Here is a 17,223-nt window from a genome sequence, read left to right as displayed (position 1 = left end):
CTGTAGTTTGTATGCAATTTCTAGTGTACACACCAAATTTCAGTCTTCTAGGACTTCGGGAAGTACCCTAGAATTACAGACTAGAAGTTTTGACTGTCAATAAATCTGAAACTATAAAAGCTAGACAATTGATACTCAATGCGTTTAATAAATCTGCCAAGGACATCTTATCCTGAAAATATCAGCATTCTAGCGACAGAATTTACAGATTTGCTTCACCCATAAGAGGCGTAGAGGGGGGGCATTTCCAATTTCTTAATTTTCCTGTAGTTTGTTGTCAATTTCTAGTCTACATACCAAATTTCAGCCTTCTAGGACTTCGGGAAGTACCTTAGAGGTTTTGAGTAGAGGTTTTGATGATCATCAGTGAGGGACGAAATCGGCGTATTTTAGGTATCAACAAATCTGTAACCATAAAAGCTAGATATGTGATACTTGGTATATTTGGTAAATTTGCTGAGGACACCTTATATTGAAAATTTCAGCTTTCTAACGTTATCCAGACCGAAGTTATGGCGGGTCGAAAATACGGCGAAACACTTCGAGAAAAAGGTACGTAGCGCCCCGGCCGCCATTTGGCTCGTCTTGGCGGGGGCACTGCCGTGCCCCCTGATAGAAGTGTTAAGCAATTGAAATGTAAGTGGGAGTACATAAAAAAAAGTGCAAGGAAAGAGGCTGGGAGAGTAAACCGCATGCGTCGGCAGACTGGTGGAGGACCACCTCCTCCTCCATTATCTGCAACGAGTGAATGGGTCTCTGGAATTCTGAAAGAGTCTGTGTCCGGGATTGAGTCTCAATATGATGGAGATGTCTGCAGTGGCATAGTGGTTGAACCACCTCCAACATCAGTTTATGCAGAGATAAATGTGATGGATATAAGTCAGGATGCTGTAGAAGTACAGGATGTTGTGAAAGAAAATATAAAACAACAATCTTCCCCAGTTATGAGTGCTACATTTAAAAGACATGCAGCGAGGAAAACATTAAATGCTACTCCACATCAAACCAGGCAGTCATTTTTGGAATTGGCGAAAATGAAAAAGGAACTTGTGCAACTTAAAACCAAAAATATCGAAAGGCAGGACGAAAGTTCTCTAGTCCATCTGAGAGAGGAGAAATGTCGGTTAGAGATGGATTTGTTAAAAAAAGAGGAACAGCGTAAACAGGAACTACATGAATTGCAAGTTCTAAAAATGAAATTAGAAATAGATATTTTAAGAAAGAAAACAGAATAATGTATCTTTTTCTAACTTCATTTTAAGAGCTTTTTAGCAATTTGTGTATTTCATATTAGAATAAATAGTACCTTCTTTGAATATATTATTTGACTGACATATACAAGGTGCCGATTAATACCATTATCACCTCAGTAAACCAAGGTTATGGCCGATGTAACTTTTACATGGAATTTTTTATTATTTCATTTCATCATGGTACTTCGTTTATTTTATTTTACATTGTACAAATGTGTTTATCAGATCACAATTAAATAGCATAGGTTCATATGTATCGTCATTTAATATGATATTATAAATACGCTGAAGATATTTGAAGAAAACAGAATAATGCTGAAATATATTTATTATAAAGTTTTTATTTAGGTATAATAGGTTTTCAAATACATATCTATATATATTACACACAGTTATCTTGTCAATTCAATCTGCAGCTAATCTGAAAATAATGAAATTGTGATTTACAATAATACTGTAAGGCATCTTTTCCATTACACGGTTGTTCAAACGTACGGTGTGTAAGCCGTACGGTTGAAAAAACGTGCTAGCTTGTACATGATACGGCAAAATCACCGCGCGAGACATTGGTAAGTACTGGCTAGTAGCGCTTTTTACTCGGGCTGTGTAGGACGTGCTGCGTCATGAATTTTCTTACGAAAAAAAAGATTATAGTTGCTTATTACATATATAGGAAAAAGAAAATAGAAAAAAAAGGGAAGTAAGGTTTTGGATACATCCGATTTTAGAAAAAAGGGAGGAATATGGCGCGTTTCATACACTTGTCAAGAATCAATTGAGAGAAGATGAAGACAAGTTTTACAGTTATTTTAGAATGCAGAAAACTACATTCGACAACTTGCTCCAAAAATTATCCCAGGAACTAAAACATCAAGATACTTTTATGCGAGAGAGTATATCGCCCGCAGAAAGATTGGCTGTAACTCTGAGGTAAGTAGGTACAAAATTAAATGACATATTTTAGTTTAAAATTGTTTATTGCACACAAACAAAATTATTACATGTAATTGAATTTTAATAATTATTAATTTAAGAACAAGTAAATCAAAAAATACACTACGCTGAAAATGCTACTCAAGTGCGGTACTAAAATCGAATTCGTCTTCAATAGAAACTTGAGAATCTGCCGAGATACTTTCCGCATTTACACTATGTACAGATAATTGTGATTCGGGTCGGTAGTGGATTGGCTCTAAACCAGAACCGTGTCCAAAATCATGAGAAGACGTCTGTGGACGACTTATTCCATAGCTCGATCTAGCAGCTGTAGAATATCCATATGTTGACGATTGCGCATTTGAGGATGCTGTACCACTTAAATATCCTTGATGGCCTTGATCCCATTGGTTTCTTGATGTAGGTATATACTGAGTACACTGTCTTTGTTGAATATTTTTAATTATTGAAATTACTTGAAACTGAAAGTCTATCATATTTTCATCACTGAACTTGTCAACTGTATCAGCGATTCCCATAAAAAAGTTCATACTACGGCTTTTCTTTTTCTCATCTCGTTCTGCTGAATCCATAAACTTCATAAACCTAATGTCAACTTCACTTAGTTCATTTTTTCTTTTTTTTTTAGCCCTTTGCGTCTCACTCCGTTCAGTGTATCCCGAGCTTGATTGATTCGGGACTGCACTATCAAAATTTTCATTACTGAGGCTAGAATCATGAACATGTTCAGTCATGTTAGAATCGGTCTTGCGATGCTCAACATTTTTTTTTAGGAACATCATTTCATCATAGAACATATATTTTCTTATTTTTTTTGCTGAAGAACCAGACTTACATTCATTAATTTTTTTGTCATATTTTATCCAGCTATCTTTCATATTGGTCCACTTCTTCATCACCATTTGCCCTGAAAATAAATAAATAATAATTATTAAATTCAAAATTTATGAAAACCCCCGACCTAAACTGAATCGACCCCGACCTAAAATGGGGTTTTAGTATTTGAACCTGAACCGTTTTGTTTTATATTTCAGGTATCTAGCAACAGGAGATACCTTTACTGACCTATACTACAGCTATAGAATTGGAATAAAAACCATAAGTTGCATCGTACGTGAAGTATGCCACTACATTTGGTTAGAACTGTATAAAGAATATATGAAAATGCCATCTAAAGAAGACTGGCTACACATTGCAAGCAAATTTCAAGAATCTTCCAACTTCCCGCTGTGCTTAGGAGCGGTCGATGGAAAACACATCAGACTTATTAAGCCAATTGATAGTGGCTCGATGTTTTTAAATTACAAACATTTTTTTTCTATAGTTTTGATGGCAGTAGTAGATAGCGATTACAACTTTATATTTGTTGACGTTGGCGCCTACGGAAAGGAGTGTGATTCCAGTGTGTTTAAAGAGACCCCATTTTGGAAAAATTTAACAAACAACGGATTAAATCTACCCGATGCAACACGTTTGCCTGGAATTGACTACGATTTGCCATATGTGTTCGTTGCGGACGAAGCCTTTGCTTTGCATTATCACTTGCTTCGTCCATTTGGTGGTCATCAGCTTGATCAATTAAAACGTACATTTAACTACAGACTCACAAGAGCGCGAAGATTTGTTGAATGTGCGTTTGGCATTTTATCCAATAAATGGCGAATTTTTCACCGGCCAATGAATGTGTCCATCGATTTGGCAGTTGATATTGTGAAAACATGTTGTGTTTTGCAAAATTTTATACATAAGCAGGAAAACTTTCAGTTTCACAATGCGAGTGAAAATGAGTCCACCCTTGATTCAGAATCGGAACTAATCCAGTTACCTATCACGAATGCAGTTCGCGGAAGTTTGGCGGCTAATGAAGTTCGCAACAGATTTGCACAATATTTTGTATCTAACGAAGGTCGCCTCTCCTATCAAAACAACTATGCATAAGTAAAAAGTTAATAATTAAATATCTGTAACTTACCAAACTTGTTTTTCTCATCACCACTTAAATCTTCAAATGTGGGCTGGAAATGAATAAATATTTCTTTCCAGGAATCATATTTAAGCCGCTTATTTTTATAATCGTCGATGGTCTTATCCCATATTACAGGCCTTTCTTGAATCAACGTAATTAATAATTCTTGATTTATGTTCATTTTATAATAAAATCGCGAAACAGCGTATATAAGCGGTCACGAATCCGTGCGTACGTCCGGCACCGTCGACACACCCCGATAGACTGCCATACAACACTGGTGAAAATCACGCCGTGCGTAGACGCGGCGCGCCGAGGGGCAGTCACGGCGCACGCGGCCGCGGCGCCGTGCCTTGGCGCCACCGTGCATGTCGACAAGCTCATATCGCACCTTTAAAGTAAAACCGTTACTAAACGAAATTATAAAATTTTACAGGAGAGCCAATATTAGAAAAAAGTCACAGTTTTATGTCAATAAAATCTGAGTGCAGGGTTCTTTAAGACATTTAATGAGGTCTTATTATAGATCTCTGTTTACATTATGACACGTGATTTACGAAAGTAATTTTTTTTTATTTACAGTATTATTTATTTTGATTTATATTATTATAGTAACACTTTACCATTAATAATTTGTTCATTATGTTATATTACTATGAAATTACAGTGCAACTGATGTTACTAAATAGAAAACTATTAAAATTTCATAAATACAATAATATTATTTAACATTTAAATTAAAAATCATAAAGTTGGCATTTGTTGTGGTGTTATAATATAACCAAATAAAAAAACATTCCAAAATTAATAGTGTTTTATTATAATTTAAAGAGAGATCCATACAATCATTTGGCATAGTTATTTATTAATCAGTCTTGAGAAATTTGTACATTTAAATCACAGCATGTAAGTATCTTACTATATTAACTACTTGTTATGTATCTTTTTAATTATTTATTCATTAACAATCAGTTTGACGAGGAACAAACCAATTGGAAATAGCATTTTTCTTAATTTAACAAAGTTACAATCACAGCATTATTTCCCTATCCACGAAAGCTGCTCAGGGCTAATCAAAGTTATGTTGACTTGTATCACTTAATTAGAATAATGAGGCAAACCTATTGCCATATATAATGTTATATAAAAAATCTCGTAAAAAACTTAAAAATAATGTTAAGTACTCATTGTTTTTCTAAATCAATAATCATCAATAATAAGTTGTCTTATTACAATAACATCCCGTTTTAGTATTGCTAAAACAAGATGCTGTTGTAATATGACAATGCGTAACTCTGTGGTATTATATTACTGTTAATTAAACTCTTTAGGTCGCTGTTTTTTCTATCACTCAATTTTAATCTGGACTGATATAAAGGCTTCAACTGGAAATCTTGAAGATCAGTGCTAGTACGTGTTCGAGACGAACGATTGTTACGGAATTGTATTTCTTTGAAATCTGTATCTGAGTAGGAAGTTTTATAATAAATGCCAATGTGGTTGGAATCTTGATGTTTTTCAAATTTCATTATTTTAATGTCACTCATTCTAACTGTTTCGCCTTCAGTATTTTTTGAAAATTGAGCACCGCATATCTCTGTAAGATTTTTTATATCAACAAAGTCTGAATAGCACATTTCGGTAACATTGTAAGGATTGCCTTTCTTTCGTGCAGTTCTGATAATGGCCACGTATTGATCTGGTGTGTACACAGGACCAGAACGTAAGCACTTTTTAACGGCTTTTTCTATCACAGAGTGAACGGAATCGTTTTCATTTTGTGTGTGCCCACTAATTAAATATTTGTGCGTAATAGACTTAATTTTCAGAACAGATAAGGCATATAAATACATAGAAAACATAAACTTATTCTTTTGCTGACCACAGCAATTATCAGAATAAAATGTGATTCGTAAATTATTGTCATTTACTTCTGATGCCCTCTTTGTCAAATACTTCCAAACACACGTTGCTATTTCATTAGCTCCTCTTAATGCCTCGACCTCGCTCCAGACAAAACAATCACAATAGTCTTTCGCTAATTCACTTATAGTAAAATTACAAACATTGAGCTTACACTTGTAATATAAAGTAGAAACATCTCCTTTTGGAAGAGGCAACACTGCCTGGAGGTCATAACAGGCAACAATGTAGTTTTCCTGAACCATTGTTTTGTCATATGACTTTTCCTGGCGACATAATTCTTTTTCAAGCTGGTGTTGGTCGTGTCTGTTCTGTAATTCTATTGTTTTATCAACAGCGTTTTTAAAGCTAATGCATAGTTCGCACTGGTCTTTTTTAGGTGTGTGAAAGCCAATGTTGTAATCTTCATTAAACACTTTTCTATATGTATGAATTTTAGCAGCTTCAACACCATCACTCAAGCATTGTGTTTGGTAGTCGGTATAAAGATCTGTAAGGTTTTTACCCCCATCAATAAATTCACGAGTTGTTTGTTGTCTTAGGTAATGAGATTCAATTCTGGGGATTGAGTCTATGTGGTTTTTTATTCCTTTAATTATATCTGAGCTTATTTTGTACTGTTTTCCATGTTTACCCCTTTTTTCTTCTTCAATCGTTCCCGCTTGGTTCTTTTTTGCTATCACAGTTGCAATAGGTCGATTATTAATGGCCAACGTGTTCTTGAAGAATGTTTTACAGATACGATGCTTAATATTGTTAATCTCGAATGAAAATGAATGCTTGGGTCCTCTATTGCTATTATGAACTTTATATTGATACTTAGGTGTAATAACATTAATACACTTTGCAATATAATCTCTTTGTCTAGATAAATCTCCCATTTTCCAATAATTGTCAAAAATAATTTCTCTGTCTTCTTGTTTGATCAATTCGCTGCACTTTAGTCTACATTTTTCCCCACATGGGGGTCCTATCTGCTTCTTTGGCATGACTTTTTTAAACTGGGACACAGAAGTATATTGTTGCCCACTATTACGAAGTCTTTTAGCATCTTGCCTCACGGATGCTTTTGGAAATCCTTTACGTCTTCGTTTGTTCGGAGTTCTGTTATCTTCTGGAGGACCCAAATTATTTTCTTCAACTAGTTGTACAGAAATACTATTTTGAGGAGTTGGGCTAAATAATACACGCCTAGGTGGGGTTGCTGGTACATAATCAGGATCGCAATCTGCCTCATCAGGGGAAAAATCCTTACCTAATTCAGACGCACTAGATGAAGATGATGAAGATGAACTTGTTGATGATGAACTTGAAGATGATTTTGAGCTAGTTGAATTGGATCTTGCTCTACTGCTAGGACCTGGTCTGGTAAGGTCTTCTTCTGGAGTTAATTCTGGAAAACCAGTACCGCTCAAATATGGATTTGGTATTCCGTCATCAACTGGTTGAACATCAGCTTCCATAGTATCACTAACGGACTGTGATAGTGCTTGTTCTTGCAATAAAGAAGGAGATCTACAAGTATCGACAATAATCGGATTTGCATCGCGTGAAAAATTATAATCCAGGTCGTCCATGGATATTAGTTTGGGGTTTTCAGTACTTACGGAATCTTTCTTAGATTCCATAGCCTCCAAAATGCGTGACAAACGTGGGTTCCGTAAATGCGCCATGACCTGAAGCAAGTGGTTTTAATATTATTATCGAATATTTACTATAATTGACATTTTAACTTAAATAAATTTAGTTACTTTAAGTACAGCTTTTATATATATTAGTAGTAAAGTGATACTAAAAGAAATGTGTAACGTTATTATTAACTGTTTCATAAATTATGAAGTAAATTTTAATACTAGACGGAATTTAAACAAAATGTAATATTTTACTTCTAAAATATTTATGCAAATGTACGTTGCGTAAAGAAATAAACTGTGGCTTTTGTTGTACAATATTTCTCCTGGGGTTACTGGGTTTCTCAGAGGAGTCAGTAAGTAACGTTCTGCTGGATACCCTGAATCTCCTAACAAAACATAGTCCCCATACTGGCCACGCTCAAATATTTCTTTAACATTGCTATTGTTGAAAATTGTACTATCGTGTGATCCTCCAGGCCAACGACAAACTATGTTTCTAATTTTTAAATTTGGATCACATATTGTTTGAACATTGTATGAAAAAACACCTTTCCTATTTCTGTACAACTCCGCTGTTTCACCTCCTGGAACAGATTTTTGTAAACAGTTTCATAATAGGTAGGTTTTATATAGGTTTGTATCCTACTATTATAAATGTGGCTAAGGATATTTGTTAGTTAATCACAAATAAAAGACACATTTTATTAACTTATCACTGTTTTACCTATTATATTTTCTATTTTCACCTATTATTTTACCTGATATGAATAAATATTACATACCTGGTGATACAATTGCTATATGTGTACAGTCGATAGCCCCAATTACTTTTGGAAAACGGGCTATATCATAAAATTGGCAAGATATACTTTCTAGTTCTTCGTTTGTAGGCATTTGTATAAACATCCCTGCTTATGAAGCTATAGCTGATGACACTTTAAAAACACATTTACATACTGTACTTTTATGTACACCAGCTATATCTCCAACAACTTGTTGCATCGATCCAGTAGCATAAAAGCGTAAAGCCAGCAATAATTGTTCTTTCACTGATAGAGCTTTATTCCTATAAAAAAGATAAATAGGTAAAATGTCATGTATTCTAATAACAAGTAGTCTAGTGTAGAAATGTACCTACATAATATCTACATTCAGTAAATATGGACTTTTTTATTAATAGGACCTGTGTTTTGTCATAGATATCTACTTAACTACCTACTTATGATATGTATTAGCACGGTAATGGTATGTACAGTATTCCAACTTCATACAAACGGACGAAACGCGAGCTATGCCTACGCACCTCGATGTCGGCAGGCGCTCGACACGCAGACAGTCGCGACTGTGCCGCAGTGACGAACGGGCGGTGTTTTGTTTTTCCTAACAATAACCGCGCGATTTTTTCGTTGTATGTGAAACCCGATCAAAGAAGCCACAATTTCAGCTCAGAATGTCGGTATTTAAGGTACCGGGACTACAATAAGATTAATTCACAAACTTTTTTGATTGTACCCAGCGATGATTTTGTGGAATATATACAAAAAATGGAGAAAATGTTCCGAACTTCATTTAAAACCAAATATATAAATTGTAAAGTAGCTGCAGGTGTCTATAACCAAGTAAAAGATATTTATTCCTTTTTCTCTATCTTGCCCATATTCCCCAAAACAATTTTTGATTAAAAGCTTTATAGGGATGCGGATTTTTTAAACTTTAAAATTTAATAATTCGTAACGTTCGTTTAATTTCCTACGTCTCAGTCGAGGCGCAAATATAAACATGGTTTTTTAATTAAATCTACCAATCAAAAAACAACACGCATTTTTATTGAACATTTCCTATGCAATTCACAAAGTATTTTATTTGTTTATATAAAAAAAGTATATTTACAATCACAAAACTAGATGGCAACACAAAGTAGGCAAATGTAATTAAACTACTGGAGGCGGGCAGCCCTACCGCATGTTTACGTACCGCGCAGCTGTAGGTATTTATTTCAAAGAAACGGCCGAGTTAGAATACTGTATAGATAATATTACCGTGGTATTAGTTAATCTATAGGTATCAACATCAACCTAGTTATTGGTACATAGTAGGTATCTAGCTGGTAAAAGATACAAACTGAAACTAAACTTACTTAACCGTGGTTGACGTCAGCTCATCTTGCAACAATATACTGAGGTATGTAACTGTTTCCTTTGGCATTCTGTATCGGAATAGAAAATCAGCGTCGTCCCATAAAAAATGATCCTTCCGAATATTAAATCTTTTACGCCGATGCGTTAAATAACTTATAATAAGTTCATCATCTGATGAACTTGAACTTTCACTTGAAGATCTTGAAAACATTTTGATACTTTAATTAAGTAGTATCAAATAAAATGATAAAACTCGGTGGAACCGTAAAATACTGTTGAAAAAGTAAATATAACCTAAAAATGTTGACAAATGACAAGTACTGTAGCTTTTACAGCAGCCTATTGAGCAGTAAAAGTTAAAGGTAAAAGCAATAGTAAAGGCAACAGATTAAACTGTGAAGAAACAAAGACCGTTACTTTTACTTTAAGCCATTACTTTGGCTGTTGCTTGCAATGAAGAAACTGGCCGTTAGAGTATAGCTGCGATAGACTGACTTTTTATCATCATTTTGTTATAATGAAGGGAGTGGGGATCATCCCAATTAGAAATAGTCATCGAGAATGCCTACTAAGCCGAGGTGTAACAGTTCCAAGACTTTGTACAAATAGCTTTTATAATAATTAATACTTTTATATTTTTTAATACTTATACAGGGTGGTCAAAAAGTCGTGGATCAAACGCAATAGGGAGATAGAGGAGGTCATTTCCAGCAAAAACTTTTTCTACAGCATGGCCATATTTAAATTGCCCTAAGAGTTATGAATATTTTTGGGTTTTTTAATAAAATACCAGATTCTCTTTCAATTAGACTAATTAAAAAAAAATGAGATAAAAAACAATAAAACAAAAGATGTTGTGTCGTAACTAGATAATGTATCAGCACTACAAACTTTCTTTTGAGGCTCTGGCTACCAAATTACAATAGCAATTAATTTTTTTCCAAAACTTTTAAAGCGTTACCAAAAATTAAATGTCACTTTAAAAGCGCACTGTGAAAAAAAAATGTACTACGGAAAAGTGACCCTGTATCAGAAAAACTTGCTGATTTAATGCCAATTTAAATGAGGTATAACACATTACTCTTTGTTTCGTAATTCTGGTATTATAATCGTTTTTTTCATATCAAGGTGCAAATTTCAGTAGATTAGTTGAACTCAAAATAATTTTGAAGATTATCATGCTGCTAGTTAAACTGCTAGTTTTTTGTACGTTGGAATGCTAGAAACTTCACTGTGCTTGTCACACTTAAAATTTGTGAAAAGAACAGAAACTCTTCACTACCACCACGTGCCAGAACTATCCAGAACGCCCGTCTTGCAAGTAGTTCATCTTTTCTAGGAAACGGATAAAAAAACTATGCCTCTCGTTCACACTAATCATCCTTTCTATTTCCATTGTTGGAATAAGGAAGGATGTGAAAGAGAGGCATAGTTTCTTTATCTTTTTGTTTCCTAGAAAAGAGGGCGTTCTGGGTAGTTCTGGCACGTGGTGGTAGTAAAGAGTTTCTGTTCTTTTCACAAATTTTAAGTGTGACAAGCACAGTGATGTTTCTAGCATTCCAACGTACAAAAAACTAGCAGTTTAACTAGCAGCATGATAATCTTCAAAATTATTTTGAATTAAACTAATCTACTGAAATTTGCACCTTGATATGAAAAAAACGATTATAATACCAGAATTACGAAACAAAGGGTAATGTGTTATACCTCATTTAAATTAGCATTAAATCAGCAAGTTTTTCTGATACAGGGTCACTTTTTCGTAGTACATTTTTTTTTCACAGTGCGCTTTTAAAGTGACATTTAATTTTTGGTAACGTTTTAAAAGTTTTGGAAAAAAATTAATTGCTATTGTAATTTGGTAGCCAGAGCCTCAATAGAAGGTTTGTAGTGCTCATACATTATCTAGTAATGACACAACATCGTTTGTTTTATTGTTTTTTGTCTCATTTTTTTTTTAATTAGTCTAAATTGTAAGAGAATCTGGTATTTTGTTAAAAAGCCCAAAAATATTCATAACTCTTAGGGCAATTTAAATATGGCCATGCTGTAGAATTTTTTTTTGCTAGAAATGACCTCCTCTATCTCCCTATTTCGTTTGATCCACGACTTTTTGACCACCCTGTATAAATTATAATACATAATAATATGTCGGTACACAAGTAAATGGTATACCATCGCTAGCCGTTTCTCTCGCCATCTTATCGACTCTTTCGTTTACCGTTATGCGCCAACATGAGAAGGTATCCATTGTAAGAGTACCCTCTTGTTGCTGGATTAGAGTTAGTAAATACAACCTATAATATTAAATGCCACATACATTCCTCAGACACCGGGGTTTGTGCACCATAGCACATAAAAATATGGTATTTTCAATCAAATCAAAAATGCTAAATAGTATAAATCAAGATTATTTCATTTTCATTTTAATAATGAAAAATTTTTATCGTTATTGTAGCCGTACATCGTATTTGTACCCTTTTCAATCATGTCTGTGGGTGAAAGCTGATAAATCCATGCTCTGCAGGGCAGTCGTGGGCTGCCATCAAGTAAGAACACCACTGTCCACACGGCATAGTGGTGTTCTCAATATGTTTTTTTTTTCATATTTTTTTGGACATTTCTCTTTCTATTTTTTTTTCTTATTTTCTTTAGAACACAATTATCTTAGACTTCTTTTGTCTCAGAATCTAATGAAGATAGAAAAATGCGGTAAAATGGAGTTAAACATTTTAATAGAAAAAAAAGCTACATAAATCTGCCTAGTACAACGTGCAAATGGTGTCTCAGACCGAGAAAATCCGGCGTTATCGTTCCGTATCATTTGACTGTCGGTTACTTTGTAATACTAGCCATATCAATGTTTGGGAGAGAAAAAAAGTACATACAAAAAACCTTCGTTTCTTGATCTCATGGGCTTAGGCATTTTGTAAAAAAACAAATCTTTTTTGGTATTTCTCTTTTTACTTTTATATAATTATGTTGTCCTTTTTGTACCAGTTCTCTCTACTTATTTAGAATTATTAAGTTTATTTGGAATCGTATACACCTTTCATAATATTACTCCAAAAAGGTTATTAGTGTCGTAAGAGTATTGGCAGAAATGTTGGCATATAAAATTCATGACAAGCTGAATCTTCATCTTTCAATAATATGATAACTAATTTTTCTCTGTCGATTTGTTCACTGTACCATTTGGGGATATTTGACTCCTCCGTTTCAATTGATAACACTTTTCTATCACGTGGTTCTTCTGTATTTTGGCCCATTTTATAGCTTTCTTGATTTCTCCACCTAAGAACGGAGTATGTAATTGGATAAACTTAACTTAACACTTTCAGAAAAAAGTTTGTTATTCTTATTGTTTCCTTATTTCTTCAATAGCTGATGATGCCGTGGGTATAATATTGGTTCTTGAGCTCGAATTACCTCAAAAAAAAAAAACAATAGGGTTGTGGTTGAAATTGCGCAGCAATAGCGAGTTAATACCTATAGAATTTAAATATTTCACTACTCTCTTTACATTTTCTATTGGTTTTATCCAGCTTGATAAAGATGGCACTACTTGACCTTTGGCATCTATAAATTTCATTGGCATCTATAAATTTGATTGATTGATTTTAGTATTTTAATACTATAGTCCCATAATTTATGATGAGGTGACGTTGGTGTTACTGCACTTCTATAAACTTTTCTATTTTTTACTTGACTGTAACTTCCATTCACTGTTAAATAGAGATCAGTGAACAGCAAGTGGTCAGTTTCCATAAACTTTTCCATTTTTTACTTGACTGTAACTTCCATTCACTGTTAAACAGAGATCAGTGAACAGCAAGTGGTCAGTTTCCATAAACTTTTCCATTTTTTACTTGACTGTAACTTCCATTCACTGTTAAACAGAGATCAGGGAACAGCAAGTGGTCAGTTTCCATAAACTTTTCCATTTTTTACTTGACTGTAACTTCCATTCACTGTTAAACAGAGATCAGTGAACAGCAAGTGGTCAGTTTCCATAAACTTTTCCATTTTTTACTTGACTGTAACTTCCATTTACTGTTAAACAGAGATCAGGGAACAGCAAGTGGTCAGTTTCCATAAACTTTTCCATTTTTTACTTGACTGTAACTTCCATTCACTGTTAAACAGAGATCAGGGAACAGCAAGTGGTCAGTTTCCATAAACTTTTCCATTTTTTACTTGACTGTAACTTCCATTCACTGTTAAACAGAGATCGGTGAACAGCATGTGGTCAGTTTCTCTGTACTGTTGTTTAAGTGCCCCTAATTCTGCAAAGAAAGTAATACTTATATTACAAAAATGAACATTGTAATGGGTGTTTAGGTCCTTTTTGGAAAATTCTAAACAAGACTGGATCAGAAGGCTTTCTTATCTGCAATTTTGTTAAATAATTCCACCATAGAGTAATATTAGTAAAAAGTCGTTTAAAAGGCTGGTATAACCTGCTATACACATCCCAGAGTTTACACGCTACAACTTCAGCTGTGTACAGTAAAATGATACTTCAGGTCACTGGTTATATGGTTGTTTATTTATTAACTCGTATACAACTGAGTACAACAACGATCAACACCGCACCTGATACTACATATATGCTTCCGACGATCGCGACGGTCAGAAATTACAGCGCGACGTAATTGTGCAACAACGCCATCTATCCGCGGTTGTGGAAACCAAACATATATGTACTTGTTCACGTTGGAAAGCGCGGGCGCGGCGGCGGGTGCGGGCCCGGAGAAGTGGCGAGTTCGTGTTCACATTAGCCGCCAGGCGTTTGCGCGAGTGTGACGTGTTGTCAGAGATTGTAAACATGGACGACGATCTTTTATTTTTAACCGAAAATTCATATCTAAAGTGGGAGATGTTAAAAATTAGAATTGGTGTGCACGAAATTAATAAAGAAAGAGAACAGTATGGTGAATTTCATACTTTATATAGTAATTTGAGAGAACATCCTTCAAGATTTTTTGGATATACCAGGATGACAGTCAACTGTTTTGATTACATATTGGATTCAATAAGGAGTGAGATTTCAAAAGTAGACACAAATTTTCATAAAAGCATAAAACCCGAAGAAAGACTATTTGTAACTATAAGGTGAGTTTAAAAAAAAAAGAATTTTCGTAGTTAATTATATTTAAAGTTTAATTTCCATAATTTGATGTGTTATATTCGTAACTATTGTAACTATGGTAAGCCTGGGACGTGAAACTATTCATTTCATTCATAACAACTTCTGTAATTTTGTTTCTCGTACGTAATTTTTGCATAGGAGTAAACTCCTTCATGTACGGCAACAGACTTTTAAAAAATAACAGGTCTTCGCAATCTTGTTCTTGCCTTTCGCTGCTTTGCGACAGTTTAATTTGTAATAATTCCAACTTTTTCTTCTTTAATTCCATGAATTCCTGTCTTACATCTTGTGCACATTTACGTTTGGTGCTCGTATATTGTGTACTTGTAGATGAACCAGCTATTGACTGGGGAGTTGGGGACCGTTCATTATTATCACTACAGTTTCCATCAGCAGTTTCATCTAAATTGCCTTCATTTAATTCTGGGGTAACGTCATCTTTTATAAACTGCATCATTTGAAAATATGGCCACATTGAAGTGTTTTGATCAGTTCCAGCATCTCCAGAACGAGAAACCGGAATTTTTTTAAACTCTTTCATAAATTGGTCCCGAATATTCTTCCATTTTTTTCTTAAAGCCTTTTCTATAAAAATTAAATATTGTTTAGTGTTGATGCCTTATATAATTTTAGTAGGTATATAAAGTAATTAGTATAGATATATTTAAATTTTACGTAATAATTGTATTTTTTTTATATGTTTCAGATATCTTTCCACTGGGTTGGCATTTCGATCTTTGGCTTATAGCTTTCGTTTGGGTGTTAGTACAGTGTCTGAGATTGTTTATAGTACCTGTGAAGCTATTTGGAAAAAAAATTTGAATGTCCACATGCCACTGCCATCTGAAGACCAGCTTAAGCATATTTCTTCAGATTTTGAGAAAATGTGGAACTTTCCTAACTGCATTGGCAGCTTAGATGGTAAACATTGTAGAATTAAACGACCTAAACGATCAGGATCGGCATTTTTTAACTACAAGCATTATTTCTCTATTGTTTTGCAAGCTGTGGCTGATGCGAACAAAAGATTTTTAACTATTGAAGTGGGAGGTAGAGGAAAGCAAAGCGACGGCGGTACATTCAACGCCTCGTCCCTGAACCGGTTACTCGAAAGAGGCGCATTCAATATTCCAGAACCAAGAACATTACCCAATTCTAATATTACAGCTCCATATGTTATAGTAGCCGATGAAGCTTATCCTCTTAAAGAGTATCTTATGCGTCCATATCCACAAAGAACATTGAATCAAGAGAGAGAACATTTTAATAATAGATTGTCAAGAGCGAGAAAAACCGTGGAGTGTGCATTTGGAATTTTATGCAATAAATGGCGAGTTTTGTTAAAACCTATTGAAACTGATGTTAAACATGCACGCCTGATTATCAAAACCGCTTGCTTATTGCATAATATTGTAATTGATATAGATGGTTACAATTTCAATGATGAGTTAACAACTGAAACTCAGCACCAAAGGCGACAAACTGGAAGAAACAACAATCCATCAAATCGAGCTAAACAAATTCGGAGTTTATTCACGAAATATTTTTGGGAGAACAATCGTTTAATATATACGTCGCCATCTTTGTAATATATTTTTGTATCTTTTGTAGTCTGTCATAATATTCCTTTAGAAAAATAAAAAGTTAAAAATAGGTACCCACAATATTTCATTTACTCACCCTCCATTTCAGGAAACAATTCCGCAATTTCCTTCCATAGCTTATTGAGAATATTTCTGTTCATATGATGCCTGTGTTTGCTTTGCCAAATCGGAGTTCTAGCCTGAACAGCACTAATAAACTCTTCTGTATTGAAAGACATGATGGAGACGTGCTACCGTTTCTAGCGACAAGTTCATACTGGTTGAACTTACCTGACGTCGCGAGTGAATCGCGCGCTCCGCCGCTAGTTCGACGTAAACACACACAAACATCTCACGCGTTTGATATTGCCGCGAGCGGCGCGCGCGCGCCAGTCGCTAGCTAGACCGCACGTGCGTTTCGTATGTGAACACTTGGATATTACGCCATATGTTTGATATTTCGTGACCGCGCCCGCCACCGCGCCCGCGAGTCAACGTGAATGACTACTATGACTACGAATTTTATAAAACATCTTAGCAGATTGTACACAGAGCAACTCTAACAGATTTACGAAACACTTGGTACAATGTTTCACCATGATCTACGGTATTTGTTC

The 17,223-nt window shown here is 34.6% G+C and overlaps 4 protein-coding genes across 4 annotated transcripts; 2 read left to right on the top strand and 2 right to left on the bottom strand.

The window, feature by feature from the left end:
* The first annotated feature begins 624 nt into the window (after positions 1-624).
* LOC123878680 lies at positions 625-1,692 on the top strand. Its single transcript, XM_045925992.1, has one exon. The coding sequence runs from the start codon at positions 693-695 to the stop codon at positions 1,233-1,235; it is 543 nt and encodes a 180-aa protein (XP_045781948.1). The 5' UTR covers positions 625-692; the 3' UTR covers positions 1,236-1,692.
* Positions 1,693-2,067: 375 nt separating this feature from the next.
* LOC123878644 (protein ANTAGONIST OF LIKE HETEROCHROMATIN PROTEIN 1-like) lies at positions 2,068-4,177 on the top strand. Its single transcript, XM_045925958.1, has 2 exons — positions 2,068-2,183; positions 3,245-4,177. Exons 1-2 carry the CDS (start codon positions 2,068-2,070, stop codon positions 4,146-4,148), a joined length of 1,020 nt encoding a protein of 339 aa, XP_045781914.1. The 3' UTR covers positions 4,149-4,177.
* LOC123878648 lies at positions 2,177-4,357 on the bottom strand. The gene is made up of 2 exons (XM_045925962.1): positions 4,183-4,357; positions 2,177-3,117 (listed from the first exon to the last, which is right to left on the bottom strand). Exons 1-2 carry the CDS (start codon positions 4,355-4,357, stop codon positions 2,324-2,326), a joined length of 969 nt encoding a protein of 322 aa, XP_045781918.1. The 3' UTR covers positions 2,177-2,323.
* Positions 4,358-13,031: 8,674 nt separating this feature from the next.
* LOC123878429 (transcription factor Adf-1-like) lies at positions 13,032-17,000 on the bottom strand. Its single transcript, XM_045925605.1, has 5 exons — positions 16,704-17,000; positions 15,230-15,608; positions 14,587-14,738; positions 14,080-14,157; positions 13,032-13,165 (listed from the first exon to the last, which is right to left on the bottom strand). The coding sequence occupies exons 1-5, from the start codon at positions 16,843-16,845 to the stop codon at positions 13,032-13,034; spliced, it is 885 nt and encodes a 294-aa protein (XP_045781561.1). The 5' UTR covers positions 16,846-17,000.
* Between the last annotated feature and the right edge of the window lie 223 nt (positions 17,001-17,223).

The sequence above is a fragment of the Maniola jurtina genome, chromosome 26, assembly GCF_905333055.1.
Source record: "Maniola jurtina chromosome 26, ilManJurt1.1, whole genome shotgun sequence".
NCBI classification, from domain to species: domain Eukaryota; kingdom Metazoa; phylum Arthropoda; class Insecta; order Lepidoptera; family Nymphalidae; genus Maniola; species Maniola jurtina.
The sequence above is the reverse complement of the archived record's forward strand: the minus strand, read 5'-3'. Positions and strand labels throughout refer to the sequence as shown.

Excerpts from the sequence above, each read along its gene's own strand:
- LOC123878680 (XM_045925992.1), top strand. The coding sequence starts at position 693 with ATGCGTCGGCAGACTGGTGGAGGACCACCTCCTCCTCCATTATCTGCA.
- LOC123878644 (XM_045925958.1), top strand. The coding sequence starts at position 2,068 with ATGCAGAAAACTACATTCGACAACTTGCTCCAAAAATTATCCCAGGAA. Across the intron at positions 2,184-3,244 it reads AGATTGGCTGTAACTCTGAG|GTATCTAGCAACAGGAGATA; the intron begins GTAAGTAGGTAC and ends TTTATATTTCAG.
- LOC123878648 (XM_045925962.1), bottom strand. The coding sequence starts at position 4,357 with ATGAACATAAATCAAGAATTATTAATTACGTTGATTCAAGAAAGGCCT. Across the intron at positions 3,118-4,182 it reads TGATGAGAAAAACAAGTTTG|GGCAAATGGTGATGAAGAAG; the intron begins GTAAGTTACAGA and ends ATTTATTTTCAG.
- LOC123878429 (XM_045925605.1), bottom strand. The coding sequence starts at position 16,845 with ATGTCTTTCAATACAGAAGAGTTTATTAGTGCTGTTCAGGCTAGAACT. Across the intron at positions 15,609-16,703 it reads ATTGTTTCCTGAAATGGAGG|AAAAGGCTTTAAGAAAAAAA; the intron begins GTGAGTAAATGA and ends TAATTTTTATAG. Across the intron at positions 14,158-14,586 it reads CCGCGCCCGCGCTTTCCAAC|AATTAGGGGCACTTAAACAA; the intron begins GTGAACAAGTAC and ends CTTTCTTTGCAG.